Source organism: Trachymyrmex cornetzi, unplaced genomic scaffold (assembly GCF_001594075.2).
Source record: "Trachymyrmex cornetzi isolate Tcor2-1 unplaced genomic scaffold, Tcor1.1 scaffold358, whole genome shotgun sequence".
NCBI lineage: Eukaryota > Metazoa > Arthropoda > Insecta > Hymenoptera > Formicidae > Trachymyrmex > Trachymyrmex cornetzi.
This window is the reverse complement of record NW_017298300.1, coordinates 681,869-693,429: the sequence shown is the minus strand read 5'-3', so window position 1 is coordinate 693,429 and position 11,561 is coordinate 681,869. Positions and strand designations below refer to the sequence as shown.

General features: G+C 32.2%; 2 protein-coding genes across 6 annotated transcripts; one reads left to right on the top strand and one right to left on the bottom strand.

Moving 5' to 3' along the window:
- Window positions 1-1,641: 1,641 nt before the first annotated feature.
- On the top strand, window positions 1,642-10,991 carry LOC108763426 (uncharacterized). Its single transcript, XM_018511055.1, has 11 exons — window positions 1,642-1,859; window positions 3,386-3,730; window positions 3,795-3,950; window positions 4,044-4,253; window positions 4,396-4,561; window positions 4,652-4,784; window positions 4,864-4,921; window positions 9,318-9,935; window positions 10,046-10,285; window positions 10,395-10,513; window positions 10,721-10,991. The coding sequence occupies exons 2-11, from the start codon at window positions 3,407-3,409 to the stop codon at window positions 10,974-10,976; spliced, it is 2,280 nt and encodes a 759-aa protein (XP_018366557.1). The 5' UTR covers window positions 1,642-1,859; window positions 3,386-3,406; the 3' UTR covers window positions 10,977-10,991.
- On the bottom strand, window positions 5,358-7,134 carry LOC108763424 (Down syndrome critical region protein 3 homolog). Of its 5 annotated transcripts, none has more exons than XM_018511054.1 (6): window positions 6,717-7,134; window positions 6,502-6,645; window positions 5,967-6,359; window positions 5,803-5,899; window positions 5,581-5,706; window positions 5,358-5,506 (listed from the first exon to the last, which is right to left on the bottom strand). In XM_018511054.1, the coding sequence occupies exons 1-6, from the start codon at window positions 6,771-6,773 to the stop codon at window positions 5,424-5,426; spliced, it is 900 nt and encodes a 299-aa protein (XP_018366556.1). In that variant the 5' UTR covers window positions 6,774-7,134; the 3' UTR covers window positions 5,358-5,423. The 5 variants fall into 5 exon arrangements, with proteins under 5 accessions (XP_018366556.1, XP_018366553.1, XP_018366554.1 ...); XM_018511051.1 differs by having other exon boundaries at window positions 5,416-5,706; window positions 6,717-6,831; window positions 6,934-7,134; XM_018511052.1 differs by having other exon boundaries at window positions 5,416-5,706; window positions 6,717-6,831; window positions 6,957-7,134.
- Window positions 10,992-11,561: the final 570 nt, after the last annotated feature.

Here is an 11,561-nt window from a genome sequence, read left to right as displayed (position 1 = left end):
GCTTGCCTGCATAACGCACGATCTCGCACAAGAGAGAGACCTTAAGGATATTTCATCGCAATGTTATTTCTACCGTGTACTTTTAATTTCGAAAAAAAAACACCCAATTTCTCCAGTATCATTTTTAACATGGCAAAATTCTTCCGTTTTCGACTTTCAAATTCGATTTATAAATTAAATTATATTTAAAATTACAAAATAAATATGACTCCAACGAATAAATCAATAAAATGTAAAATGCCTGTGTAAGCCTCCGCAGTTTTTGGTGCGTAAAAAAGTCAAACCAACAATTGAACTTCTTGATATATCCAATATATTAAGTAAAAAATGTACAGACGTTTCGATCCTCGATTTGGATCCTCTTCAATAAAACGTTTAACAAATATATATAGTGACAGAATGTGAACAGACTATTATCTCTCTTCTTGGTAGTTTTTCAATGTCAAAACAGTCAAATGATAAGACAATGGTCAAAATAAAACATACAGTAAAAAGAGAGATTATACCTTCCAAATTGATGTGATATGTAAAGATTTGTAATTTATAACGATAGTAGGTCTGTTCATGTTGCAAAATCTCCAAAAATTGTTTGCATTTAAAAGGAGATAAATATATATTCGTACATTCAAGCAAGAGAAAGAAGATGCTAAGTGCAAAAAGTATAACCAACACGGACAGATTTCATGTAACTTTTTCTCTAAGACGGAAATATGAAAAATGAAAAATTTTAGGGATAAAAATTTTCACGTTTTTATACATTTCCGTCTTAAGGAAAAAGTTACATGGTTGCTATCTTGGACATTGACTTGAAATGTCAGTGTTTATGGTTAAATTATTACCTTTTAAAAAAGGAACGAAACTGATAGTTGACAATAATACCAGTACTGCCTAAAATTTATAATTGTCAGCGTTGGCCATCGATGTGTCCACGCACACTGTATTCCTTTTTCTTAATGGAGATAAAAATGTATAATCGGTATTCACGCTTACTTTTTTAAATTTCTAAATAATTTTCTAATGTGCACGAACGTCGATATCAAGCCGAACAATCACAAATTTTGGACAGGGTATAATTTGCAGTTTCGTATACATACGGAGTCATTAATATTTTAACATATGAATTTATGCGACACCGAGAACTTATTATAGTTCTTGAGGTGGAAATTATAAAAGTGAGCGAATTTACTCGAATATTTAACTTCATCGGTCAACATGATCAATACTTAGTGAATTTGCTTACTTTTATCATTTTTGCCTTTTTTCAAGAACTGTAATAAATCCCCAATATATTATATATGATTTCCATATATGCCTTAATAAGCAGTTATATAGGCCACGACATAAAAAAATAAAAAATCATAAAGTAGTAAAATGTACCTAAATAGTAAACGGCCAATCATAATAAAAAACGTAATCCAAAACTTTAATTAGCATATTGCTAACGTCTTAATTCATGCTTAAAACTTTTTGCGTGCCATGGCCCTAAATGTTGAAATATCAACGACTCTGTGTAGACATACAAATATAGGTATACGTCTAATTAGCTTTACTTTTTCCCTTTTCGCCATATTTTTTTCGTCGTATCTTGTTGTTTGCGCGTATAAGAGAAATGCGCCACAAGGAACAAACGAAGATGACAAAACAAATGGAAGGCGAATGTATATGGCACAGGTCGCGAAAAAAACATTAGGAACATGTTCGCAGTTTCCTTGTGAGGTAAATTTCTTGTGAAACGAAATAGCAAACCCACATTAGACATAGAGAAACCCCACGTGCAGCGCGTGACTCGTTAAATACTGATCGTTTCTAGCGCGTGATAAAATTGCAAATCAAGTCTCGGAAGATGAATGCTAGACATTGTGAGTATCGCAGAGACAGATAATCTTTTATGACAGATCATTTTATAATGTCACACGGCACTATCTTTAAATTTATTGGAAGGAAAAAGAGAGAAATTTTTAACAAGTAGTGATTAAAAATTCAGGATTACCTAGAATTTATATTCTTAATTCAAAGTATTATAACTTAGATAATAATCTATAAATTTGAATTTTTATATAAAGTTACGAATTGTTTGCAAAATGTTTTACAAAATATTTTTACAGTAAAACTTGTTATTAAAATTATAATGTTACTGTAAAATTTTTCTTTATTCTTTTTACCCTTGCTTTAGACTTCATTTAGACATTATCATAAAAGTTCATCAGCTTTCGTAATTATATATGATAATTATTAAATTATCGGTGTTAGTAAATTTTATCACGGAAATTATATATTTTTTTATTATAAAAAAATATAAAGGCTTAGTTTCTCTCATACACATTCAACGTGAACATATAATCTGATACAATTTTTTAAAAAATAGGATGTATCGCGTCATCTATGTGCGCCTTTTAGTAATATCACTAGATATTCCTACATGCAAGAAATTAATGTCCCTAAAAAATTCTTAAATTATCAACACAGTTGTTTCGGTCTGGGACAGAGTGTCATTGTATACTCTCGTTATTTTTGCAATATCGTGAATTTCATGATAATTTAACCATTCGCCATAGTTAAAATGAATATCCAAATATGTTAGTAAGGACGATTTGAGGCAACGGAAAAGATAAAAATAACTTGCGTCAACGCGTTAATATATGGTAAATAACTTTTACTGACACGTGTATGTTTATCTTGGATTCGAGTTTACACTTTGTTTCGAAATGAGTTTTTTTTTACGTTTTTGTAAGTGCCCCGGAAATTTGGAATTGCTAGTGAATGGTAATGTTTATGCATTATGTCATTATGCACTTATTATCTGAAGATAGTATAATGTATTTCTACTGTATTTGATACTAAAACTTTTTAAGTTGTAGTTAATAGTGTACAGAATGAATTGCAAAAAATGCCGAATAGAGTAAAGTTTCTCATGTTCTGCATGTATACATAAAACTACACAAATTACTTAAAAAATTATATCAAAAGTTGTATATCATTATGTCGCTACGCATGTATTTTCTGAAGATAATGTAATGTGTTTCAACTGTATTTCATACCAAAATATATAACTTAATAAGTGCAATAGGTCTATTATTTTCTATAGTCAAACTAGTGTTTATTTTTGGAACTTAAAATGAAAGATACATATTTGATATCTGGCGAAAGTGAGGAAAAAAGTTCTGTATAGTATAGTCTTAACAGAAATAAGAAACAGACCTAATAATACTATACTTTTGATAATATAATTTTTTAAGCTGTAAAATTTTTTTATGCTTACATGTGCAGCAGCGTAAAAACTGTATCATTTTTGGGTTATTGAATCTACATATTAATATACATCAATAATATGAAATTTTATGTATTATTCCTATGTAAATGACAGTATATTAATATTTTTGTTCAGGTATAAAAGTTAAATAAAACAATGGCATACTCTGAACAGAATCACGACATACCTAAAGGTACCAGAGTAAAACAGAATGGACAATATGAGATTCCAGGAGAAAAGATTGCAGCCAAGACAGGCTTAGATATATTATATACATCTCGGATAGACCACGGTATAACTGAGGAAGATGTAGAAAGAAAGATAACGTCATTGAAACATTTACTGGAGAAAGATCCAAGAGCTGCCGATTTAAAATGGTCCCTTTTTGTGGCAGCATCCAACACTTACCGTTACGACAGTTGTTTAAAACCGTTTCCGCCTATGTACATCAAAAACGAGTGCAAGGATATCGAAGCATTGGTATTATCCTTAATATTTCTAGAATAGTATATAATATTTATCTGATATATCCCTTTCTCTACAGAGGAGAGCCATAGAATCAGTCCCTCCTTTGCCTGTGATATGCAAAGAACTCGGTGAGACAAATGTCTACCAAAATTACGGCGAAATAATAGAGCTATTGTATTGGGTACTGTTACGATTAAGAGATCCATACATCAAAAGTGTACAGAAAGAATGCGTAAGTATACATATCATAATTTCCGAGATTTCAAAAATCAAAGGAATACATCACAGTATGGTATAAAATTTTAGATAAATATTTATATTACAGTACAATTCCATACTGAGGAAAGTGCCATTGGAAGTGCCGGTTGCAGCACCAAATCTTATATTTCAAATAGCAAGTGCGAAACACTCTACATCAGAAGAGAAATGGAAGTCAAATGCTAAAGGTCATTCAACATTTTATGCGTATCACGGCAGCCGTTTGGAAAACTTCCATTCCATCGTGCACTATGGTTTACAACAAAACATGTGCAAAGTGCAGTAAATTTATATTCAATTAAACTGAAATTATTTTTCTGTCATTTTATATATATATATTTTTTGTACTGCTAAAATTAAACTTTGATATTGCCATAAAGTTATAAAAAATTAGCATAAATTTAATTTTGTTATTTCAGAGATCAGAGTTTGGCAAAGGAATATATTTTTCAAGCGAATTAGGAGTGAGCTTACCGTACAGTCCTGTGGGTTATGGTTGGGGAGGTAGTCTTCTTGGAAGCGAGATAAGCTGTATAGCTCTCTGTGAGCTTATTAATCATCCTGATATAAAGAGAGGAGATTCAAGTAAGTGCACAATGTATCTGCGAAAGTGATGATAGTTCATAGTATATCAAGGTTTAAAAAGAAAGTTTCTGCAATAGTTTTATGTTTCAGGAGATAACGCACAAAATACATTGAGTGATTCAGTTGGTGGAAGAATACCAGACAAGTACTTTGTAGTGACAAATAGCGACTTAGTAAGGATACGCTATTTGCTCGTTTATACTCAAGATCTCCATACAACTAGGTAAGTTAGACATAATATAAGCATTAACTAAGCTTTACGTTGTCACACAATCATTGCTATAAAAATCTTACTACTTTAGTACTACTGATAGTACGGGATTGCTGGCATGGTTCAAGCAACACAAATTACTGACATTTGTGCTCGGCTACGTCGTGCTGTTAGCCTCAGTTGGACTAACACAGAACAAACAAGTAGAGAAATACTATAGATTATTTATTCAGAAAGCAGGATTCGAATAAAAGAAGGATAAGAATATAAATTTATACAACTTGATTACTATAAGTTGAAGTCTTGATGTGAAAGAGACAAGGTTACAAATTTCACATTTTCATAAAATTAGACTCTATGTGTGCCAAGATTAATAGCATCGTAAAAAGCTGCAAATGCTTTAAAATTATATAAAAGAAAAAATCTTTTAATAGCATTTCTGTGATTTGCATTTTTAGCATTTACAGCCTTTTTATCTGTCAAATTTTCGATTATATTGAACTCGTCCACCAATTCGTATGTGTGAAAAATATCATCTTTTATATACATTTTTTAAATATACATGTGACAATTAAATAAATATTTTCTATGATAAAGATGTATATATACGAACATACTGTTTTATACAAAATGTTTTCATTTCCATAACTTTTAGTATCGTGAGAGTATGATAGGAAAGTTCTCAGTGACCAAATAATCATCTTCAAACACAACGATAAGGTTTACTTCAAATTCTGGAAAAATATTAAATTATAACTCTGTAATTCACACTTTTGTTTTAATGCATAACCTGCAATAATATTCTTACCAACTTTGAAGTTGCTTGTGCTTAAAGTGGGGCATGTAAATAATCTTGGAAATATCATGTAGATTGGAATAGCAAGATTGGTGCAAGCATTGCCCTCCCCAATTTGTATATTTTGTATCTCCGTCGCTGTAAAAATACAATCTTGTTAATCTTGATCTGTTACCGCAGTTATTGTATCCATATGGATTCACTGCATAATTGTTTTTTTTTTTTTTTTTTTACCATCTCTAGAGTATCCTTCCGCACATCCACAAGTTTCCACCCTTACTAATTGTAATTCTATAGACTTTATAACAGCCTCGCACTGTTCAATCACTACCTGTACGTACAAATAATATATAAAAGTGCAATATTCTGATATTAATAAACAGAAAAAAGTCACATACTTCTCCTGTCAGGGGTTCAGAGAGTTTGCAATACAAAGAGTCTAATCTTCCCGAAATGCAAAATCTTGGTACGTTGGGTCTGTCCCGAGTATTTTGCAGAGACTCTGGCATTATTTTGAAGAACACAATCTTACTATGATCCTTCTCCACTTTGGCACTTGCTTTATCCTCGACTATAAACTCCAATGACTTGCTGACATCTTTTGCGAGGAAGCTTCTTTTTATATCACAGCGTATCAGGTATTGTATATTCACAAAAACACCGTGATACGTTTCATAAAGAGATTTGTTTCCTCTTGGCTTTAATGGCAATTCGAATGGTATTTCCGTCTTACCATTGGGAATCTTTCCAGATGGAGCAACATCTAGTGTATATTGTACTAATTGTATCGGCTGAAAATAATTATGATTTATGCAATAAAACGTTAGTCTCTGCTATATTTACATTAAGAGAAAAACAAAAATTAAATTTAAAAAAATAAGTAATTCAACAGTTTCCTTATATCAATATTTATATATACATCAAAGTACTTACTTTAACGGAATTATAAAATGCTTCGAAAATGCCGACGTTCTTGGAGCTAAGCTGCAAATTCACCGAGCCTTCCATGGTGAGAAATATACCATCGTGCTTCACGTCTGAATTAGTTTTTAACTGTATCAGGCCAGCAACTACTTCCTGCAATATATAACCTCAATTTTCATTTCGAATATATATCCACAATTTAACAAGAGAATAAAAAAACCAACCCCTTCGTGATATATTTTACTCGCGCGTTTCAATTTTATGTCTATATTGATAGACATTTTGCGGATGATCCCTTTTTTTGCCACTTGTCAAAGAGTACCAAAGGTATCAGCTCATCTGTTACGAGAAATTACACGTCGTCAAGTGATTAATCACTATATATTAATTCCATGTATTTTATTCCTTATGTTCAATGCAAAAAAGAAGATAAATAATCACTGTTGAACCATGTATGTACATACACGAGCTTCGAAAATTTCGGAAAGCATCAGACCGATACGAATCGTGACTTACGATCAGCTGTTCGTAGACAACTGATAAGTTGAGGTTGTGAGAGTGACAGCTGTGCGAGTCGAGACGTCTGTCTCGCTTTATAATATAATATTGTATACTGTAATTAATGTAATGTACACTGTAATTAATGTAATTTATATATAGTATTATTATATGTATATAGTAAACTATTTCTGTATATTGACTTCCACCATGAATTATTCGGTTTCTTACATGCTCACGCGCTGTAAGCTTCATTCTATCTTCCTTTTGTAAATTATAAATACAATGAAGCTTACAGTGTGTGAGCACCAGAACCGAACGCAACCAGACGAGTACAATATTTGATTCTGGACAAGTCGTTATTGGCATCACAAATGTTACAATCACAAGAAAAGTATCGAATTGAATAAATATGAACTGTTTCCACGCAACTAATGATTTTTATGATGAACAGTTCGATATACGAAACCAATATTTACGTAGATCTTAAAAAATAATTACACTTGCATGACAACTTTTCAGTTGGAATTCTTGTAGGGAGGACTTGTGATGTCCAAAATCATATAATCATAAATTATAAAATATAACTACTATTATTCAGCAGTAGAATGACAGTAGAACTGATTCAAAAATAAGACAAATTGAAAATATTTGGAGATACCACATCTAAAGATATATACGATAATCTTTCGAAAAGTAAAGATAAAAAGTGAAGTGAAATGATTACAAAGTAATATTAATAATAATTTCTCCTCTATATATAGTAAAAGATAATTTATGTTTCTTTTTGTTATTTTTTTCGCGCTTTTAATACCCTAAATAAAGTATAGCTCAAACGCGTCTCCTTTCTCGCGTCTCTACATTTTTTGATCGTTTTTGTTGCAGAAAACCGCCATCACATTCTTTGACAACTTTTGAGCTGCTTATTAAACCTTATGTCCACGATGCTAGAAATCGGTCTGGACCTCGGAGGAAGAAAGAATTGACCAATCGCAATGGTCAAATTGTTCAAATGTGATTTGTTAATTTTTTCTCTGTTCGAGATCTCGGACCGATTTCTAGTATCGTGGACATCGGGCAAACTCATTCCCTTCATCAAAGGGAATTTTCTTACATTCTTACTCCGTGATGACACGACCAATGAAGAAGGGGGGCAGGTCGGGCAGGTCGGCCGACGGGTAAGCTTATCGACGCGGCGCGGTGCAACTATAATCCTTGCTGCGCAGGCGCGCATTTGCTTTCTTCTGCGCCGGCTTCCTGCACTAACAAATTCAAATCGACGGAGTCGTTACTTGCGAGAGTTGGCCTCCTGAGCGACTTACTTCTCAAAGGAAGGGACGGAGATTTGTGTCTGCAACGGAAACAAGGACCTCTGCGCGATTGTGACTGACTATGGCGACAAGAAATCGGACCGCTATCACGGTGAGCACGAGATTATAATTTGCAAGCGCGGAAAAATCCCTCCTGTTGATAACGGACGGGTATCAACGGTCTAACAGTTGTCCTGACGCCTGACATCTTTAAATGCCCCCTCGCACGCTTAAATGCCACTCAATGATTATGACCTCGGGATTTCAATACCAGTTATTTCTTAATCTCATCCCAATAATTTTGGATCTTACGAAAACTCCTCAAGCGGATAATTTTTGTTGAAATAAATCTAGAAGAATAATACGTATGAAGTTTCTCCCTTATCAATGTTATAACATTTTTACGTATGAAATGGAACGTTTAAGTACTGATAGCTTCATATTAGCATTCGAGACGACGACATATAAATTGTTTATAAATTAACTAAAGATATTAGCCATTCAGCACAAAGGGACTACTGGACTCCAAAGGACTAAAGACATCCCTATGTTCTGAAGATGTTCTCAGGATGTTTCTGGAATAAAGTATGCTGTATGGATAATATCTTTATTTAATTTATAAACATTGTATAAATGTAAGAATTACATGTAGCTTGAATTTGCACCATTGTTCCATAACTTCATCAGGCTGCTCCATATGTACATACTGCTTCATTTTTATTGATATTTTTATGTATAATATAAGAGAAAAAATTTCAATACGAATATATATATATATATATCGCTTTTTCTATTTATACAAAAACTTATCCAATAAACACTAACTAACAATAACATAGCTATAACATAATTTTGTTATAATTTCTCACCGAACAATATAACTAAAAAACTGTATTATATTGTTGAGTAGGAAATTCTAACAACAGTACGTAATTGTTAAAGTCAGTGTTGTCTGGGTAGAATATCGTATTGTTTTAAATTTTACCTTTAAAATTTTTTTTTGAACATATGTTTTAGAACCATGCAAACCAGGAAAATATTAAAAGTATAAAACCTTCGGTGGTTGTTGTACCATCGAAAGGAAAAAGAGCTGTACTAGGTGAAATAAGTAACAGGGTTAACACGGTAAGGGGCGTTGAACCCATTGATAGGGTTAGTTTATTACAAAGGAAGAAAGTGCCAGTAACAAAGCGGCAAGTTGTAAAGCCAAACGTAAATCCATCTGAAAAGCCACCAGTGCAAATCGTAAAACCAATTGTAAAACCAATTGTAAAAACAATATCATCTTCCAATGTAAATAATGCTTGCAACGTAGTCAATGTACCAGCTCCTCTTGTTAGTCAAAAGAGAGAAGAGAGGAATTCGTTTTCAACGGATTTATTAAAATTTGAAGATATTGACGAGCAAGACAAGAATAATCCTATTCTAGTTTCTCTCTATACTTATGACATACACGAATATTTAAGGACGTTGGAGATTAAATTTACTATTAAGAAGGGATATCTAACGGGCCAGGAAATCACCCCTAAGATGAGATGCGTATTGGTAGATTGGTTGGTAGAAGTGCATCAACAATTTCGATTGATGCAAGAGACGTTGTATCTCACCATCGCAATTATCGATCGCTTCTTACAAGTAAGACAAATAATATAATATGTCGCAATAAAAGTAAACATCTTTCAATATTACAAAGAAATTATATGCATACATTTAAATGATTATATGTATATTTTGTTCTTAAATAGGTGTTTCGATCTATAGATAGGAAGAAATTACAGCTGGTAGGTGTAACAGCTATGTTTATCGCTAGCAAGTATGAAGAAATGTATTCGCCAGATATAAGTGATTTTGTATATATCACGGACAAAGCATATTCAAAGATAGATATATTGAATATGGAAATGCTTATTGTGAGAACTTTGGACTATTCGTTCGGGCGACCATTACCGCTGCATTTTCTTCGAAGATATAGCAAAGCTGGAAAGGTATGATGTATATGAATATACGGAAATTTTTATTTTTATTGTTCCATTTATGTTTTTTATAACTAGCACTGTAATTTTTTTTATAAATAAAGTCTAAATGATTTTTAAGGCGCTCCCTGTACATCACACGATGGCTAAATATTTTCTCGAGGAAAGCTTGATTTATTATGAAATGTGTCATTATCCACCTAGTCTCATCGCTGCAGCAGCGATATACCTAGCATTTTTGTAAGTAACTAAATCATCTTATGCTATACGTTTCTTAGCATCTTCTTCGATTAAGTCCGGATCTACAATAGGGTTTTAAGCCTTAAGCCGTAAGAAATTGCAGTCGAGTGCGAGGAGAATAATTGACTGTGATTCGTCCATTTCTTATGGCTTAAGGCTTAAAACCCTATTGTAGATCCGGATTTATAGAAAATGTTTGTTCATTAGAATTATCGGTAATGATGAAGAAGACGAAGGCAAGGTTATTTGGTCAGATACTCTCGCATACTATAGTACTTACTCCAAGGACGATGTGTTACCTGCAGTATACGATATAGCTGCCATAATAACTAATGCAGAAAACAGTAAATATCAAGCTGTGAGGAAGAAGTACGTTCATATGAAACACATGAAAATTAGTATTCGACCAGAACTTAAGTCGCCAATTATGCTTTCCATTGCAGGAAAAAGCAATAAGTCATAAATTTGTAATAAAACAATAGAATTTGTGAACTCGCTATTTCGAGATATTTTCAATAAGATGTTTGTTACATTAAACGTCATATCGATGAATATGACTATGGACATTATAGTTCATGGAAGATTACATCAAAAAATAAATTAAGATAAATAGAAGATAAAGTAAAGCTTTATCACAAAATGATGAATGTTGTATGCGTTAGACATTTCATGTACAAGTTTCTTATTGAAAAATCTATTCTCATTTGGTCACGTACGAAAACAAAGACGTATTTAGAGTTTTATATACAAATGTTTGTTACTATAAGTAAAAATTTAGTCGGGTAATACTGATGGACTTTATTTGGACTGCCGTAGTAAAACTAATTATAGCGGAAAACATAAAACGCATCTTTTATAATGAAATATTAAATAAAGCTTTTAGTTTTTATTCCTAGTTGATTATAATAATATTTTAATTTTGATATAAGTCCTACAAAGATACTTTTGATGTCACCATATGAAAATATGTGAGTATTCTAAGCATACTTCATTTTTTTTCTTATACTTTTATATCCATATTTTCTCAAATGTCTATCTTAAATAGGAG

What these genes read in the sequence shown, in the direction of transcription:
- LOC108763426 (XM_018511055.1), top strand. Translation starts at nt 3,407, where the DNA reads ATGGCATACTCTGAACAGAATCACGACATACCTAAAGGTACCAGAGTA. An exon ending in TACAACAAAACATGTGCAAA is followed by an intron (nt 4,254 to 4,395) that starts GTGCAGTAAATT and finishes TTGTTATTTCAG; the next exon opens with AGATCAGAGTTTGGCAAAGG. An exon ending in AACACAAATTACTGACATTT is followed by an intron (nt 4,922 to 9,317) that starts GTGCTCGGCTAC and finishes CATATGTTTTAG; the next exon opens with AACCATGCAAACCAGGAAAA.
- LOC108763424 (XM_018511050.1), bottom strand. Translation starts at nt 6,773, where the DNA reads ATGTCTATCAATATAGACATAAAATTGAAACGCGCGAGTAAAATATAT. An exon ending in GTAAAATATATCACGAAGGG is followed by an intron (nt 6,646 to 6,716) that starts GTTGGTTTTTTT and finishes TATATATTGCAG; the next exon opens with GAAGTAGTTGCTGGCCTGAT. An exon ending in GGAAGGATACTCTAGAGATG is followed by an intron (nt 5,707 to 5,802) that starts GTAAAAAAAAAA and finishes GTATTTTTACAG; the next exon opens with CGACGGAGATACAAAATATA.